This window comes from Centropristis striata, chromosome 2 (assembly GCF_030273125.1).
Source record: "Centropristis striata isolate RG_2023a ecotype Rhode Island chromosome 2, C.striata_1.0, whole genome shotgun sequence".
Classification (NCBI taxonomy): Eukaryota; Metazoa; Chordata; class Actinopteri; order Perciformes; family Serranidae; genus Centropristis; species Centropristis striata.
In genome coordinates, this window is record NC_081518.1 from 8,104,367 (window position 1) to 8,124,917 (window position 20,551).

General features: G+C 37.6%; 1 protein-coding gene across 1 annotated transcript in view; it reads left to right on the forward strand.

Annotated features, from left to right (window-relative positions):
* epha6 (eph receptor A6) overlaps positions 1-20,551 on the forward strand; it is a 75,264-nt gene that overhangs the window by 40,752 nt on the left and 13,961 nt on the right. Inside the window, exons 7-9 of the mRNA XM_059349031.1 lie at positions 5,142-5,297; positions 6,152-6,502; positions 20,087-20,211. Coding sequence (XP_059205014.1) covers positions 5,142-5,297; positions 6,152-6,502; positions 20,087-20,211 — 632 coding nt within the window. The remainder of the gene's footprint in view (positions 1-5,141; positions 5,298-6,151; positions 6,503-20,086; positions 20,212-20,551) is intronic.

Here is a 20,551-nt window from a genome sequence, read left to right on the forward strand (position 1 = left end):
TTGGGTCTGTTGAAAGAATAGCTACCTTTCGTTTTAGTTCTTCCTTCTTCTCCTCAAAGTGTTTTTTAATGTATTTAGTCACAGTAGCTCTCAAATGTATTTTGTACTCAGGCTCAAGGTTTCAGACTAGTGAGCCAATTGGATCCCTTGCCCTCTAACACACTGATTGACAGATTTTGAGGGTGCTTCATCTTAACGAGGTACAGCAAAGTGCTGATAGGCTACTTTTACTACCTATACAGTAGAACCACACAATTTACATTTCACTTTGCTGCCTTTTTGGAGGAACTGGTGAGTGTAAACTGTAAAAAACATCCTCTGTGGTTATGACAACTAATACCTAACCATTCACATCCCTAATATCCTTAATCACTCATATTTGAAGCTTTTTTTTGGCATTTATAGACCAAATGACTCATCGATAAGTAAACAAACTGATAATGAAAAAATATCAGTTATATAAGCCCTGAAGTTATTACCTGGGTAGACATGAAACGGTGTCTGCATTATTGTTGTATGTTTTCTGTGGGCTGTGGTATTTGCTCTGAACAGGGACCTATATTTTGTGCCAGTATTGTTCCTTTCATGAATAGGAATGCGTTCCATGACAAAAAGCCAAACAACTGATAGCATACAAATTGGATCTCATTATGTGCCTGTGTGTGCATATGTGTGTGGGGGATGTTCGCAAACTTTTTGATAGAAATAGTGGTAGGAGTATTGTAATTGCTTTTTGGTGGTGATCTTCCCAGCGAATACCAGAGAGCAGGGAGCAGCTGGAAATTCAAATGAATCTGTGTGTTTGTTGCCTTTGGCAGGAGCTCAGCATTGGAGGAAAGTAATATCCAAGTGACTGAGGTGCCTCAAAAATTGGAAGCTGGGTGACAAATTACTCTTCCCATTAGGAGCTAAGCAGCGATGTGATTTTGGCGAGGATTTCTGTCTGTGTGTCAATCCTTCATCTCATCCCTTTTACATATCTTTACACTCAATTATGTCCACCTGTTTATGCAGATTGTTTTTCCTTGTACCTCTTTCCTTTTTGCATATTTCATTTTAGCTCTATACCTTGCATGTCATCTCTTATTCATGCTCTCTTTCATAGCCCATTGCTATTTAAAGAAATATATACGAGAGTGACCTTTGACCTTACAGTTGTGTAAAATAGAATATAACAGAACAGCACTTTAGAGAGATAATTCACATTTTTATCAACACTCAGATGATTAATTGGTGAGTCATTATAAATGACTTGACAATGACTTTGTCAACTTCTCAAATTTGAGGATTTTAATGTTTTATATAATTTTAAATTAAATATATTTGGGTTTTGGACAAAAAAAAGAAGTTATTTTTTAGAGGTCAGCTCAGGCTTTCAGAACTTGACATTACATAGCCTGAATTGCTTATTAAAGAATGTATCAGCAGCTTCATCTGCAACCAAAAAAAAGTAATAGAACTTAATTTGATGGTGAGATTAAGGCCAGAATGGTTTTTGAAACTTATCTGCATGCTGTCGTTAAAAGTAGACAAAATGACTGAATGAATTAATGGATTTTTACTGAGAAGTCAGAGCTAATTAACATTTGTAAATCTCTCTATCAAACAAGTCAACTTGGTAAAGCTTACAATTATACTGACGGATCTCATGATAGAGTTTTAGATTGCTGGGAACAAGAGATTAGTTTCAGTCGTATTGGATTTAAACAGCGATGAAATAAAAAATATATCTGTGGGAGAGGAACAAGGGCTGGTGTGACAGACTGCACTTCTGCAGGTCTCTACACAATAAACTGTATTATCAGTTGAATGAACAACTAAACTGTTTACGGTATGACTGGAACAAGTGTCTAGCCTCGGGTAGACTCAAGTAACAACAATCTAGCCTGAGGTGAGAAGTCTTATCCTCATTCAACCAGTACTGTCCCACTGGTCTACCAAGCTGACAAACACCTAGATACTAGAGATGCATCAGCTGTACAACTATTGAATTTATTGAATCTCAATCTCCATTACTGCCACAATATATGCAGGAGCAATTTAATTCAATTTACTTTCAATCTACTGTATTTCAGCAGGATAATCCACTCAGTAACAATAATATTTGACAAGGAGTCCTGTACCGGATACTGAGTAGCAGCTGGACATCATTCATGCGACACAGTAGGAAACATATCACTGTATAATAAAAGGGGGGAGAATATCAACAGAGGGATTATACTGGTAATTTCTCAATAGAGACACAAGACACAAGACAATAACAGACTCATGCGGTCTTTCACTGACGTGAGGAAGAAAAGAAATAAAAGTGGCTCCCTAATTGGAGGAAAAATATTAAAATGCTGAAATTATAAAATCCTTCTGGCTGTCTGCCATGAAGTCTTGATTAAATTTCCCAATGAGTACCCCTTTTCTCTGTCATCACATCGTCTGTCTTATAGCTGGCATATTTCTTTGATAATTTTGAAATTATTACCCCACCCACCCACCCACCCGCACACATATATTCTCATACAAATCACTCTGCAATAAAATTATCCCCAGATTCACAGAATCTAATATAATCACACTATTAGTGCTTTATTTTTCGGTGCTGAGATAAGTCTGGGGAGAAGGAGGCACAATCTGCAATGGTGCTGCCATCTTCTGATAAGCTTTAAAGGAAAAAGTGAAGGAGAGAACTGCAGGAGAGATGGGAAAAGGAAAAATATTGGAAGAAAAATGGGAAAAAAATAAAGAAAAGGTGAGAACTGCGGCAGAGCAGAACAGTTAGAGAAAAATTGGAGAGATAAGAAAAGTAGAGTTGGTTGAATTGATGGAAAAGAGAAATGGAAAGGTAAAACGGGAGAGAACTGGAAGAAGTAATAAGATAGGAAAATAAACTGGGGTAAGGACGAAAAACTGAAGAATACTGAGGTCAGCAGAATGGACCAGGTAGCTAAGTGAATAGAGGTTTTAGACTGAAAGAAGCTGATAATTGCATTTTCATAATACATTATTTGTATGTTAATAGCTTTTTTTTTTTTTTTAACCTGCCTGACAAACAATACAAACTTTCCACTGTCTGTATTCAAGGATATCTGGGAGTGGGGACTTTATTAAATCCGCTGATTAAAACAAATGGAGTATTTTCCATAGCTCAATGTATACAGTATCATTTACCCCTTAATTCCCTTTGGAACAGCTGAAAAGTTTGTTTTTTTAAACACTTTGATAAATGCATTTGTCTGTAGAACAATATCATATTAAACATCTTGCTCTAGCAATACACTGAAGCTGTATTGTGATATTATATGCTTTTTAATATGCTTTTATCTACAATACAACTAGGGTTTGGAAATATGACAATATATATTGTCAAAAAATATACTCATGTGTACAGTATATGTATATTTTTTTATATCATATCTATCCCAATTAGCACATTTTGTATCATTTAGACAACACTTTACCATGTGGTTGTTTTATATAGACTATTTATTATTTACTGATTTAAGAGATAACATGCTCTATCAAGATGCGAAATTGCCTATAGTTATCTATAGTGGCCACATCACCAGCTCTAGATACACATTTAGATTGGAAAAATTCGAGAGAAAAAATCAAACTAAATGTTTTAGCTGAACTAGCACCAGTACTGTGTGTCAGTCCACCATGATGGTCCAGACTAGAGGAAATCCATTGTTCCTACAGGATAATGATTTTTGGTAATTCCTTTATTTTTTTAAATCAATAATACGGTTCAGAATTTCAAAAATAGAATTAAATATTATCAATTTCCTGGATACAATAAAAAGAAGTGCAGTATTACACCTTATAGAGTCATGTAGTTTAAAAATGGAAAAAAACTATAATATTTTTTACACTTTTACTGTGTTTTTTGTCCCTACTACGCTCACACAAACTCTTTGATTAACAGAGTGTGCAAATACCACTACAAAGTAATCCTACACTTTTAGTAACACAAATGCTAAATTAAACGACACATGACAGACTAAATGTTGAAGACAAAGTGCCTGTTTACCTCTCACGGTGTGTGGCGCCATTTTGCTTTGACGTTTTCTACGTATTTCCGACCTACTCGGGCTGCTTCGATCCTACCCGAATTCCGGAATCGGAATCCCGAGTTCAAGGGCAGTTCTATTGCATTTTTCCGACTCGGAGGTCGGATCATTCCGAGTTCCGAGTGCAATCGAACGCAGCATTAGCTTACATTCAGCGGGGAGTTGGCATGGCGACAGGGTCCGGTCAAGAGAAGTAGTAGGCACTGGTCTATCCCAGACACAGAACTTCAACTAGCTATACCTCCAAACTTGATTTTGTTGCTCACTGTATCCCCAACACATCGGGTAATCACCTGGGTTCACCTAATTCAGGGCCCGAAAAGTGTGTTACTAGCATAGACTGTAAATAAGGTTATTAGCTGTGGATGGCCATCTAACAGCTCCAGTCCAGTGTCTTTCGAGGTACTTGTTAAATCCATAGACTGTGGTTAAATCACAATGTCTTTGTTTTCTGTTTCTGGCTTTGCGATTTGAGAAGGCACCTGATTTGCTGCTATTTACTAAAGGTAAAACAGTAGTAGGTTAGTAAGTAAAGTTTGTTTAATGTCCTGTGCTGTTAAGAAATGTGATCGCTGACTTTAAATGAGTGATGAATAGCTGAGTGGAGGATTAATGCGGTAATGTTCCTACACTTTGTTGAATATTGGATCTTAACAAGAAACCTAACATTAACATCCATCTGCTGTTCAGCCAACTTAATACAAAAACACTCAAAGGAAACGTCTATTAAGCCTCGCAACAGTCGACCACAATTTTTAAAAAAAAGTTATGCTGTGAAAGTCTGCCAACTATAAGCTGTTTTTAATGTGTTTATTCCTATGATGTTGGAGGAAAAGGTCTTTACAGGTGTGTGCCATTTGTTAGACTGGACAATTGACAGCACCATGCATGTGGCTTAGTGAGCTAATAAGGAGGTGACAGTGATCCATAGTACCTAAGAATTAAGGTCAGACCACAGGTGAGGAGAGAAGCAGCTGGAAAAGTAATTAAATGTATGTGTGCTGAAGGAAATGCAATCGCATAAGGAGCATTAACCTTGCATAACTGGCTTCCTACTGCCCCTCTCTTTTTCTCCAGCTTGTAAGCCGGGCTTCTTCAAGGCATTTGCCGGGAACACTAAATGCTCCAAGTGTCCTCCACATAGCTCCAGCCATGACCAGGCCGCCACCATCTGCCACTGTGATAAAGGCTTCTACAGAGCCATCAAAGACTCCTCCACCATGGCTTGTACAAGTAAGTAAAGTTGTTACAAAAACCCTCTCAGCTGCGCCATTCTTAGTTTCTGTTTCCTTGTTTGTAATTTAGTCTGTTTTGCCATCTTTACCATCCATCTGCTCATTTTCTTAAATTTCCCAATATGATTGAGCTAAATTGAGATATATCCTCCCATGACTTTATACCTCCGTATCTTAACTTTGAAAAACACATCTGTTATGATGCACTTCATTCATGAACATGAGGAATTCTGACAGCAGCATCCATGAAATTGACACTCTAAAAAGCTTACCACCCACATGTCGACGTGCAGATATTCAAAGACACACTCACAACTTCAGTTCTGATTACCTACCAAACCAGGCATCATACAGTTTTGTGCACTATCTAGAAAATCGACACATGACTGCTGGAACAAAATACTGCAGAATTAGCTGAAGCCAACCACCCACGCACACACAAACACAGATTCAAATTATGCTTATTTACTGCTAAAGGTCCTTTAAATAGACAGATGTTGGTGATTATGTGCCCACTTTAGCTTCATCCTCAAGGTCAGAGGAGTGGTGTATAAGCTCTTATACTTGATTCAGATACAAACCTGAATTTTTGCAGGGTAGTAAGTAAGATGTTATTGCTGCTCATTTCATCACTTTTTGGTAAACCTCCAGGTCTAGAGTGTGAAATGGGACCAGTGATCATAGATCGTGAATTTTGTCGACTCTTGTATTCACACAGACAATAACCGAATCCCTCCGTCCCCTGTGTACATGTTATGCTTTCTTTGTATATGTCTTTAAAATCCCCTGACAAAGTCATCAGAGAGCTATCAATGAGTAATCTCTCTCCAAATACCTTTCCTCTCTCTTCAGGGCCTCCGTCGGCTCCCAGGAACTTGGTGTCATTGATCAATGACACGGCTCTCTTCTTGCAGTGGATGCCTCCTAGCGACATGGGAGGCAGAAAGGACATCACTTACAACATCCTGTGCCAGCGCTGTGATGGAAGAGACCATGACAGTGGTGTGACACAGTGTGAGCCTTGTGAGCCAGACCTGCGGTTCATCCCTCGGCCACTTGGCCTGACTGGTACCTCCGTGGCAATACTCGATTTTGCGATGCATGCCAATTACACGTTCCACGTGGAGGCTGCGAATGGCGTCTCTGGGCTCGGGGTGTCTGCACGCTCGCTGGCAAATGTTACTGTCAACACACACCAAGCTGGTAAGTTGCAAAGTTCTTGTTTTTACTTTAATGCAACAATTTAATTATGTTTGATTAGCTGTCTGAACTTGAATAAGATTTGCAACTAACTACTTAGTGTACTCTGTAGTGCTTAAACAGTAAGTGAATTAATTGATTAATCTAATGAACAGAGTATGTATTTACATTTTAGATCATTCATTTTTTTTTTATTCGATTAATCATAAGCAGAAAACATTGGTTCTAGCTTCCCAAATGTAAGGATTTGCTAATTTTCTATGCTTTACATCACTGTATTGGTCGGGCAAAAAAAGCAAATCAGAAACTTCACATAGAGCTCCACAGTCTTATTTGAACACTATTTTCTGATTATCCCATGACTTTGAAAAATATTTGGCAGATTAATAATGAAAACAGGTGTAAGTTGCAGCCATGAATTTCATAATTACAGAAATCAATTTTAAAACATTTTGCAGGGCTGAAATAGTAGACGGTAAGCTACAAAATATTGCAACACATTCATCATTTTAATCCTGCTGGCACCAGCAAAACGGCCATCTGGAATGGTGGGAATTTTCCCAATGGACCATTCAGCCTGTGGGATGGCGGGGAGCCAAGCAAAACCGATAAAAAATAGTTTTCAAACTTGCAAACGAGCAGGTTACAAAAAGTAACATTGCCCAAAAATACTCTCCCTAATTTGCTAAGTTGAATGAGCATTAACAAGGTGTTCACGAAAAATACTGAAGCAGAAAAAATTATATGGAAAGATACAGTCTGAATTATAGTTACTAACAGATATTTATATATACTATGTAATATGATTGTCCAATGTATTTCATACATTCAGGCTTTGTGTTAAATTGCATTTGTGCATAAGGACTGTACTACAAATATTGACTGCTGTTGTTCATAAAAATGGCTAATTTTAGTTTATCAGGACATCTGCAGTTGATCTCTTCCATATGTTCGTCTTTTTCTGAACAGATTTTCTGAGGGTAAACATTCAACTAGCCATATCTCTAAAATATTAATAAAGATGAAATATACATGCGTATGCTTGACATATGCATATACTTTAGTTACATAATATCTGATTCATCGCTCATAAGAGGTATGAGGAGAGCAGATGCTGCACGGGCATTTATTTATTCTGCAGCTATATTTGCCTTTCTCCCTCCTGAGCAACTTGTGTCTTATTCCACAGTCTCTGAATCTCCGTCCGACTTAATGTGTCAATATGTGAAGCACATTTCTGACCCCTGAATAGCTGACAGAGCCATTGTGACCTGAACCTAGTCCTAATTAGCAGTGTCTGGCTGACCTGAGATCAACTTTAGATAGATGTCCTCAAGGCAGCACTGTCTTGGGCTTAGGAAAAATAAGAGTCCTGACTTCTGGAGACTACTGGAACCTGAACCTGATATTTTAAGGGCAAGAATATTGATGGAATAATTGATGGAGGAGGTTGAAATGAAGGAAGGAAAGGAGTGGATTAATAAATTATACTGGGATGTAGGTGCACATTTTCTCTCTTTTCAGCAAGCGCAGCATGCCGGAATTGAGAGGAAATTCTGATGAGAACAAGACAAATGCTCATCAGTGGTTCAGATATTCAGATATAAACAGGGAATTGGGGATGTCTGCGCTAAATTGTCTTTGTTTGCAATAATGGGTTGCCATAATTGTAGTGGTGAGATTGGTTCAGTTTATAATTTGTGTTCTAGCTCACCAGAAAAATCGGAGAAATACTTTTGGTTCGAAATGAATCTGAGGAGACTGAAAGGAAGTGTAAAAATATCCGTCATACAATAGTTTATCATATTTTTCACCATTTGAGGTTTAGAGACAAGCTGAAAGTTTGCAGCCAAACTGTAGGTCTTTCCAATTAAATGTTTAACAGATGGCAGGAACAAAGTATCTTAAAGACATCTGGATTATGTTAATATGCTGATATTTATATACTAGTTGCTTTGTGTTCAGATGGCTAAATATAACTGCCAATATGAGAGTTTAAATATCAGGGAGAGGTGGAAGCTGTTGGAATTAACAGTAAGAGTGTTTTGTTGAGTTCGCTGACTTTCACTCAAAAAAAAACTTGTTCCCAGAATGTAACAAAATTATGGAAATAATTTCCACCTAAATAAAATGCTTTAATTTAGCGAAAAACAATTTTGTTGAGTGAACAAATTGTAAATATGTTGGGTCAACATGATGTATTTGCGTTACTGTTAATTAATTACCAGGGGTCAGTCCAACTGGATTTGTAAGGGTAATTGTAACGTAATTTTCTTGGCCATTTAAACTTGTATGATATTATTAAGAGTTACTTAATTTAATAGGGTTGTTACAACTATTTTTTAAAAATAGTGCAGTACATAAATTAAACGTGCTTAGCCAACAAAACAAAGTTAGGGTGAAGTGGTTTAGCCTAAAAGATTACCTTTATCATATAAAAAAAGAACATAATGGTAATTATTTAGAAAACAAATCATTTTTATTTATTATATTCAGCAATTTAAAGATAAAAGTCAACCTGTATAACCCTAGCTGGTGTCAAGTTTGAAAAAGAAAAACACAAAGCAAATTGGATTTGTTAGAATCACTTTACCAGAGAAGGTAAAACTGAGTTTCTATTGCTGTGAAAATACAACAAACATACAGCCTAAAACTTCAGTGTGGAACAGTCTCTGCATCATGTCATATTGCATGCAATTATCAGCTTCTGTATATTTTTAATATAAATGATTCTAGTAAATTTTAAATTGTTGCATTTTATGCTAAACCTACATGTTTTAAAACTGTTCAACCACAGAACACACTTTTCTATAGTAGAAGCTACATGTTAGACTAAGGATAAGGTAGCAGACACCCAGTTTGCTAATTTTGAGTCTAATGAGCAATAAACACACACATTAGTTTAAGTATTGGACAAAAGAGATTTTTGACTTGATGGAGGAGTGAGAGGAAAAGTGTGTAAAGTTTGATAACATGACAGCTCCCAAAATTGAAGCTGAAATGTCTCAAACACCCACTTGTGGCATTAGTCATAAATCCCGCCCACTCCATGTTAGCAGATGGGACATGGGCAAAACAAAAATGCATCATATGATTTCCCAAAGAGGGTTTCTGTCATTTAAGACAGTTAAATATCACACTTAAATTTGCTCAAGTGTTGATTTTTCTGACAAGTTTAAAAGAAAAAAAATTAGTTATTGATGCTATGAAATGGGGTTGTGACATCATGATTGACAGCTGTAATTGACTTGCAATTGTTTGGGCGGCTGTCAGGGCGGGACCTCTTTACCATGGCTCCAACAGCCGATCACTACTGTAAAGACTCTGGCTCCAAAAGACATATTTTCTTAAATTATTATGAACAACCTTTCTGTGTAAATTGGCTCTCTGCGAGGGTTAAGTATAGTTATGTTGAAGCTTCTTTCAGATATTCATGTAATGCTGAGTGCAAGGTTAGCAAGTGAGAATAAATGGTTCCAATTATCATATCACCTCTTCATTGATCTTGAATCAAGCTCCTTCTTTCAAGAATAGTTAATAGGCTTAAGTGTAATTTCTTGTGGCTAACTCTCCCTGGCTACACAGAGACAAATATTGTATCAAAGTATTATTTTTAGAAATGATTTGCTTATACGCTGTCATCATCCCATGGAAACCAGATGTCAGGTGTATATATGTCACTTCACTCCCATCTCTCTGGCAAAGGCAGCTAGACTGACGGGAGGAAGTTGGAATGCAAAATAATCTCTGTAGAGCAGGAGAAGCAGCCTGTGGGGATGTTTCCATTAGGATGTTTAGAATGGATTAACTTGTCAAACTGCCTTTCCTCAGTAGACACACTGTATGCACACACAGCCAGGCACACATGCAAACAAGCAAGCAAACAAATCCATACGCACATGACATTCTCACGTACTGTGTCTGTGTCACCCATGCACTACCTACAGCTGCTCTGTTAGTCATTTGCCAGCACTTCCCTGTGCTTGCTCATGTTCCGTTTCTCTCTAACACACACACACACACACACACACACACAAACACACACACACACACACACACACACACACATATGTAAAATGTATATATAGCTGCCCTTAAATAAAAAGAAAAGTATTATGTAAATTTGCACACCATTCATACTGTTTCAATAGAGTTTTCAATGGCTTATTATTTGCACTTTAGACTGAAATGTTTGCATGAGTCGGCACATCATTTACAGTATAATGCATGTGTTTAAACCACAAGTCAAACTGAAAGTGGGTGGCATTTAAACAAAAGTTCATATTTCAAGCCTGATATGGGTTGATCAGAAGGTACTATATTTATTATTTTTTCCTTTTTTTAAAACTACTGACAGCAGACACTTACCCTAAATGAGAAAGTAAAAAAATGAGTTGCCATGAGCACATAATGTAAATATTCTTCTGGGATAATAATCATTTTCATTTTCATTGTTCATTTGATCTTTTTTTTTTCATTTGAACAGAGACAGATATTGCTGTGTAACATGTATTTATTTATGTAATTGCAATTATTGAAACACGTTTTCTTGTGCTCATTTGATATTCAGAGCCAGATAAGTGTTCTGTTGATCTCGTACCCTGGAAATTAGCAAGCATAAAATAATCGTGATCAAAACAAACAATCAAAGTTAATATGAACAGCTGGTAAAATAAACGGTCTCAATATATATTGATTGCTGTGGGTGTAAACAAATTCTCCAAACTTTATTTTTTGCAATCGCAGCAGTTAACATGGACACTGAATAGTCACCAGTTTAGTTAACACAGACACTCAGTAGTCACTAGTTTAGTTAAAATGGGCAATCACAATATATTAACAATTTAGATGTGATGTTAAAGGCTTCAAGAGTCTGGACAGGTTTGGTTTAGGTACCTTGAAAGTGCTTGAAATGGTCTTGAATTTAACTCTTTTAATATTAAAAAATCTGTTTAAACTTTTCAGAGCATCATATGTATGTTGTTAAGTGCAAAACATCCCTCAGGCACTCCGAAACGTACTATAAATTCAAATGAGGTGGAACAGTCATTGAGTTGGGAGAGAGAGGCTTGTTGTAAATCTGTGCTTGTCTAAAACTTAATGTATAGGGACTCGGGATGGACAGGCTCATTGCCAATTAACTCCGATGCTGCAAGGTGATTCATGTAACTGATTGTGATATTATGTCAATGATTGAATAATAGCCAATCAACAGCAGAATTAGCATTTAACTGGATTTTTTAGTGAGAAGGAGGGGAATGATTTATTTTCTGTTTGCATGCGATCTGTTTGTAAATTGCGTATTAATGCCTCATTATACTTTAAATTATGCTAAACCTATTAATCAGAATTACTAATAATTTCTCTTCCCCGTTGCCTGTGTGCTTGTCTAACCTTGATGAGTTACAATTCCCAGTTAAGCAAGATGCACGATCACTGTCTTTGAACGGAGCCGAGTGCCTTTGATGATATGATATACTGGAGTTATCGTTCAGTTTTGCAGCTGTAAGAGCTGAGCAATATTTGTTCAGTCATAGATTCTCAAAAGACACATTTAATCATCTTGAATGCCTCTTTGTGCACACTCTCCTCCACAATTAATTTCACTTTGTATGCTGGATGCTGTTTTTCTGCTTGTTGAAGCTGATGAAGGTCAGCTGTTGTCCTAACGCCTCTCAAGGCAGCAATGCAGAGCGGAGTGAGCAAGATGAACTCTGTGTTTATGAACACCGAACTGCACTCCGCTCAAAATACACTGTAGTTATTGCTCAGCAGAGCGTTTCTCACCGACGATTCCTCCCACAAAGTTCACTGCAGTACTCTGTGAGGAGGCACAGAGAAATCAGTGCAAATTTGTGTTACGTGTTTGCTACACGGAGTGAAAAAAAAATCGCTTCCCCAACAGGAGCAGAAACTCAACTACAAAGATAGTCCCACTCTGTGTTAAAAGTAATTCTTATGTAAGATGAAAGATTGTGTCATCGCAGGGGGCTGAAAATTGAGGTATTGAGCCTTTGAAAGTTTGGACTAAATTTACAGTAGTGAAGTTTACATGTGTTTTTGTTGATATTTTGAAGCCCTGTAGAATGGAATTGAATTGCATATCTAATTGAATCAAATCGATAGCAAAATGTGAGATTTAATGACGCATTGATCCTTTGCTGAAATAATCAAAATGGAAGAGCTGCTGGTTTAAATGGTTAAATCCCAATGGAGTTGTGCTTGTCATTCCAGACTTTCTTGCTCTGATACTCCACCACTATAGATTGTGCTGGTGTCCATCTTAATATATTTTTAATTAGATGAATAAATAGTTAATAATAAGTAATTAATAAGATTTCAGTGGTATTTCTTTCTGTCATTGTTGCTAATCATTTTGTGCTTCTTCAGTTTGCCCAATCATCAATCTTATAAAGGGATACTTCTGACTTGTTCAAGTGGGGTTGTAGTCAATGTTGTTTTCCATATTTGATCATCGGGTCTGCCCATGGCATAATGTTTTAACGATTTGTTTGGCACTGTTGTTATTGTTGATCATTTGGTGATGTTTACCTTAATCTTTTCTAATTATATAACCAAGAAACCACAAGCTGACAAACACAAACAACAACAGTTCCAGTTGCAGCTTTTTAGGAGACGTATTCCCAATTTGTGTTCTAAAAATGGGTTAAATCAGTTTAACAGTGGCATAAAAATGTTAGGCTGGTTTATAGTGTTTGTCTTTCTGCAATGTTTTGAGATCATAAAAACCAGACTTCTAGGCACAGTAGTTCTTCCCTCTCACACAAGTGCAAAATGTCAGTGAACAAAGAGTCAGTTTTTGGATACCCTTGAGTTTGGCTTTGTGCTCTGGTTGTGTGGAGCTGTGAAAAGGTTCATTTCTTTTCATAACCCTTCAATTTGCATATATAAACGAATCTGGAGAAGTACTAGAAGTAGACAGGTCGCCATTACTCCCAGCATCTCCCTGTAATATGCAATGAATGTATGTAAGCTATGCTAAGAAGTGTTACATTATAATTTTTAAGCTTTACTTTCTCCATAATGTTACTTTATGTAAGAACTAAAAAGCAAGGAATCCAGTCAGCATCACGCACAGAACACATGGGTGTTCAAGCCTTCAATTTTTATTTCTATAGGTTTAAAATATGTACTCACCTGTACGTACCAGTAACCACGGACGCTTTTAGCTGAAAGTCACCAGTTTAGTTAAAATGGACACTCAGTAGTCACCAGTTTAGTTAACATGGACACTCAGTAATCACCAGTTTAGTTAACATGGACACTCACTAGTCACCAGTTTAGTTAACATGGACACTCAGTAATCACCAGTTTAGTTAACATGGACACTCACTAGTCACCAGTTTAGTTAGCATGGACACTCACTAGTCACCAGTTTAGTTAACACTGACACTCAGTAGTCACCAGTTTAGTTAACATGGACACTTCACAAAACATGAAATACAAGTGATTTTCAGTAATGTCTACATTTAGGCCAACGTTTGTCATTAATTAACAGCTTTAAAGAACAATATTATTATAAATGTGTGATGTATTTAATGTATAAATGCATACGTTGTATACTGTAAATGTAAATATGCCAGGTCATGCTATGGGCTGCTCTTTATGTTGTCACAAAGGCTCCTGAGGGAAGGTTTATGTAACAACAACAGTTCCAGTTTCCCAGTCAGTATTCCCAATTTGTGTTCTAAAAATGTGTTAAATCAGTTTAACAGTGGCATAAAAATGTTAGGCTGGTTTATAGTGTTTGTCTTTCTGCAATGTTTTGAGATCATAAAACCCAGACTTCTAGGCACAGTAGTTCTTCCCTCTCACACAAGTACAAAATGTCAGTGAACAAAGAGTCAGTTTTTGGAAACCCTTGAGTTTGGCTTTGTGCTATGGGTGCGTGGAGCTGTGAAAAGGTTCATTTCATTTCATAAACCCTTAAGTTAACATGGACACTCACTAGTCACCAGTTTAGTTAACATGGACACTCAGTAGTCACTAGTTAAGTTAACATGGACACTCACTAGTCACCAGTTTAGTTAACATGGACACTCAGTAGTCACTAGTTTAGTTAACATGGACACTCAGTAGTCACCAGTTTATTTAACATGGACACTCAGTAGTCACTAGTTTAGTTAAAATGGACACTCAGTAGTCACCAGTTTAGTTAACATGGACACTCAGTTGTCACCAGTTTAGTTAACATGGACACTCACTTGTCACCAGTTTAGTTAACATGGACACTCAGTAATCACCAGTTTAGTTAACATGGACACTCACTAGTCACCAGTATAGTAAACATGGACACTCACTAGTCACCAGTTTAGTTGACATGGACACTCACTAGTCACCAGTTTAGTTGACATGGACACTCACTAGTCACCAGTTTAGTTAACATGGACACTCAGTAATCACCAGTTTAGTTAACATGGACACTCACTAGTCACCAGTTTAGTTGACATGGACACTCCGTAAAACAAAACATGAAATACAAGTGACTTTCAATAGTGTCTACATTTAGGCCAAAGTTTGTCATTAATTAACAGCTTTAATGAACAATATTGTTATATATGTGTGATGTATTTAATGTATAAATGCATACGTTGTATACTGTAAATGTAAATATACCAAGTCATGCTATGGGCTGCTCTTTATGTTGTCACAAAGGCTCCTGAGGGAAGGTTTATGTAGATAACCTTCCATATGAACTTTAACTCTGCTATCTTCATCATCATGATGACAATAACAAGAGTCATGCAAAGTTCTCACATGCTAAATCCACGTGTGAACCTTTCCTACTGTTGTGTGGTGTCCCGATTCAGGAGGTTTTCTCTCTTTTACTTTGCTCTCTTCCTCTTTTCCCCAGTGGATTCTCTTCTGTTTTCATCTCCTTTGCTCTGGGAATAAGGCTGACGTCTATTTATACGCTCAGATGCTGGGGAGATGCAGCCTCGTGGGATTTCTTTACAGCTCTCCCTGTTCACTCTTTCTCTCTCTCTTCCTCCCCCTCTGTCCTTTCTTTCTCTTTCTGCATCTGTAGTTGAGGGTTAACCTATTTTTACATTTTGCCAGTCAACGGACTATAGAGCTTATATGTTCTCAAGTCTTTTTTGATGTTTGAATTGTGGTTGAACTGTAAGGACCTTAATTGTTTTCTTTGAGCCATACATAGCTGTAGGATTCTAACCAGTGGATCGATTTATCCCGAACCTAAAATAGCTTCTTGCGTAAGAGTTTAGAGGATTTTTAGAGAGTTTTCTCACATTGAAAAAATGTCCACGCACAGAAAACTCCTCAAGCACAGTACCATGCGCGCACACACACACACACACACACACACACGGTGATAGATACATAACATTATACTGTATGCTGCAGACAGAAATCCCCTCTGGTAATGTGATTCTCACGGACATTCTTATCCCTTAAGTGGGTTATGCATATTTATCTGCCTGGTTACACCGGTGCCAACTGAAAACCATCATCATTTCTTATTAAAACCTGACATTTATGGGCAGCATACTCATTATGTTTTAACTGATTAATTCTAATCACAAGCACATGAACTTATAAATTCACTGATTCAACTTCTGGGATATGTTCGTGCATGATTTTGAGAATTCTATGCAAGGAAGCCTTTTACAGTTTTAACTTTTAATGTGATAATAAGCCCTCACAAACATACTCGTACAGTAGTTTTTGACAACAAACTGCAATGTGACAGAATGTTACTTTGGACCTGATTTAGATTGTAGACATCATTGATGGTCTTACATGGACATGATATGTGTTTTGTAGCTGTTCCTCGTCAGATGAGTCAATGTTTGCTTCAGGTTTGGATGTGACTACACTTCAGATTTCACAGTGTTAAACTACAGATGTTTCACTACCTGTCAGTACTGTACACTCAAGTTAGAGTGATTAGTTTAATCGATTCAACCAATTATTTTGGAAATTATTTTTATAATTTAATCATTTTTCAAACAAAAAGTCAAATATTACCGAGGTGCCACTTCTTTGTTTTATGAGACAGTAAGTTGTATTTCAGAAAACATTAGCAATTTGAAGACACAAACTTAAATTCAATGTGCATTTAGGGCATTACCAAACCAACCAGTTAAATAGTATATAAGGGGTTGAATTTAGTTTCTTAATTAATCATAGGTAGGCTTGCAAAATTCCAGGGATTTTCAAAGTTGGAAACTTTCCATCGGAATTAACGTGAATTTATGCGAATAAATGGGAATAAACTGTGAATTTACAAAATTGGTACTTAACAGGAAAATTAAATATAGCTGGGGAAATATATTTAGCATAATCTTGACTAAAACAACCAGATTTAAGAACACTTGAATATCTATGTTATTCCTCAATCACATGCAAATAGCACACTGCTTACTGCAGAGCTACTGAGACCACGCCCCCTATTGAGGCCACGCCCTCTACATGCACTGTGCATTCCTCCATCACATGTTCAATTCCACTTTTACATATTGGAGGGAGAGCAGCTCTTTTCATTTAACATTTTAAATGGGGATTACTTAATTTTTGAATGGTTGGGATTGGGGAGGATGAGTAATATTTAACTCAACATTCATGTTTTTGTTGTTCAATTAAATTGGATATGATACAGTTTGTTTAAATGACCCCTCATTTCCAGTTAATTCCCATGATTTCTCATGAATTCCCATAATTCCCATGGAAGGGATCCAATTTGGAATATTTCCAAAATTCCTCGGCTTAACTTCTCATGGAAAGTTTCTGGACATTTACCAGAAATGTACCAGAAATTTTCCACCCCTTTGCAAACTTAATCATAGGTGAGTTCTTGGTGTATTAAATTAAACCAATCAGAGTGTTCTCTCCCATTCCCTTTGAAAGCCAGGTGCATCCGCACCTGATGCATTGCTATTTAAAGGGTGGATTCTACAAATTGGAAAAGTGAGTGGTTTTCTGCCTCTGTCATCTCCCAGTGCTCTGTCCCACCAACAACTCCATTAGACTGCATATGAGCACCAATAATCTATTTAACTGAGGAGGAGCACTGCTGCAAATCTCTGTGTAACAAGCAAAGTGTAAATGTTTACTTGAAGCTGCCTATGTTGGCACGTCTGATGATCTGAATAATGCACCCTTTAAATGGCAAGAAAATACTGCGCCATTGATTTTTCACTAGTTTTTTGTTGGTCAAGGCGCAGTCACTTTCTGCTGCCTCAAGATAGCAATGCGCCAACAATTTGCCTGCCCTCACCTCAATTTAAGCCCAACACATCCATGGCTGCACAGATGAATGCAAGTATTTTCTACTGACACAACATGAGCGCTGGGCCTGAAAATGACAACTGCGTCAGTCTGATACCAGCAATTACAACTGTGCCTCACTTTGTGCTGCTTTTCACCCAGTGTTAAATGGGGCCCTTTGGCTTTTGGAAAGTTGTGATTGCCATTTGTTCAACAATTTCTGACATTTTGTCAACCAGGACAGAATCAAGTAATCGAAAGAAAAGAATCTACAGTTTAATTGATAGGAAAAAAATATTTTTTAGATGCAGCCCTGCTTTGGACCTTCTTAATTGGCTTTTATTTAGGATGACAGTATTCACATTGAATTGTCAATATGGTCATAAATCCATCAGACACTAACAGTAAAATATGTCTAGAGCATAATCTGAAATGCTTTTAGCAACCCGTCAGATGTAACCTGTAAGAAGTCACTGAAAGGAACTGATGTTAGATATTGTGCTTTTGTAATTCCGACTCCGTCTCTCTCTTCTCGAGTAGACGCTGCACTGGTCATTATTAAGCTAACACTTTCAGGTATGACACGGATGACATTTGCAGAACAACTCAGTGGATTTTGTCCTTGCCTTGTCTGTGCACTTTTGCACTGCAGTGTTCTGTCAATACATGGTGTATATTATTGTTGGTGTGTCTGCTGTTTGCCATTAATAACTGCAGCAGGCAGCCAGACTGAGAGGCTTGAGATATTTCCACAACATCTCCAGGCGCTCTGTGCATTTCAGGCACCACCTGCCACCAGGATAGAGAGGACACATGTTACCTGGAATAACACGGCTGACATGGCGGATGTGTGATTTTGCTGCGACAGCGCAGTCAAATGTTTGAGATCCCATCCGTGTGTGAGCCATGTGTGGTGCTGTGTGTTTATCATGATTGACACGCTTAAGATGTTTTCAATTAAAATGACACAACTTTATTACTCTGCTGTCAAAAGAATCTTGAATCATTGTGGCTCTGTGTGACAAAAACAGGAGGTAGTTTAGGTTGAAATAAATGCATGTTCAAACAGACTCAAGTCAGGAGGATGAATTTGTGCACTGTAATGTAAAAGTTGGACACACCTTAAATTTACATATTTGTCACCTCGAGTGTGCGTTTTTTGCAGGAGTCAGCATCAAACATTTGCTTCCCCTGTGCACCATTTTTCTTCCTGCACTTTTTTTTGTTCTAATACAAGTGGAAATGGTCGAGCTGCTGGACTGTGAAGCATCGTGTCTGGAGCAGGCTGCTGTTAGAAACTATTGGCCTCTTGACAAGATGTGAAAGTCACATCTGAGGCTCAAAGTGTGTGACTTAATACAGTGACACGTCACCTCTCTGAAGTGCCCCATCCGGTCTGTGGCCTTCTGTGTGTAGTAGGTTATCTGCTTCTCTGAGCGTGAGGACAGTTTAAGACATCAATCTGGTCTTGAATTTGTATTCCAACAATGATCTCCCAAACAGCACGCTCGACAACAGAGGGACTGGATCTATTAGTTTGCCAAATCATATTCTGTTCAAGCGAAGGCTTTATGAATAATTGATGGTAAATATTTGAATCTCTGCAGGGTGATTTTCTGTCTCCTCAGCAGTCTTGTGCAAAATATTCCCCCAAATTCAGCAATAACGACAAACATGATGAACAGTTGCTGTAGGTTGAGTGGTTTGGTTAACAAAAACGATTCTCTCGGGCCGCACATCAAACTGGAGCTGGACAGTAAAATGTTTGTTTCCTCGCCCTCCTTTGCCTATCGGTATTCCCTAGATACTGAAACAATTTCTCTTCCAAACTACAATGAGGTTGTTCAATATCTCAAAAGTTGTTTTTCTTGTGATTGTCTTTTGTAAGCTTGAGAGTGGAGAAGTTATGTATACAGCATGCATTTTTCTCAGGCTCTATTTCAGATTTTCTTTCAAGATTGGAGTTCTGAAACTTTTTCTTCAATGATGTATATAGATTTTTTTGTGTTGGCTGAAGATACTTTTAAAATGTGTTTTCCAGCCATGTCTCTGAACTCAGTGGATTCACTTTAGAGTTCTCTGCAGTATCTCGAGCCATAAAAATCACTCATTTCCTCGTTCCCTCAGGCTTTTTGGACATGTGACTCTGGGTGGCCCAGTCCGGCTTTAAGCTTGCCATTTTTCTTTCTTAAGTTTTTTCCCAATCCTTACACGTTTATGTTGAGAATCACTCTAATGGCGAATAGCTCTTAGTGTATAAGTTAGTCACTAAGTTAAATAATCGTATTGTTTTGTAATCACAGCTGAAATCTCTGCACTCTTTGACTGCATGTTCAGGTCCTGCCCTGGTGGGTGTAGTCAGGAAAGACTGGGCCACTCAAAACAGCATCGCCCTCTCCTGGTCAGAAGTGGAACAGCAGCCATCCGACATAGTGGACTATGAAGTCAAATACTTTGAGAAGGTAAAGCCTTAGCATACTTAATATGCCATTGAAATTTTCTTACACCTTGCATATGTACCACATTGCTTGGTGGCAGCAGTGGTTTGTTTTGAGTTATGTTAGCACTCAAATGCACCCCAAGTGATTACATACACAGAGAACAATCACTGCTCACAGAACAATGTGCATTGTTAGCATACAGAAACCCGAATTTAAGTGCAGAGCATCCATAATGTATTGCTATCTCTGCTTTGTTCACCATCTGCTCTGATAGTTAATAGGATGAAAATGATGTGTTTTGTTCAAACGTCGCTGTGATAATGGCTTTATGCAAACACATTTTGTTTGTCCTGCCAAAACT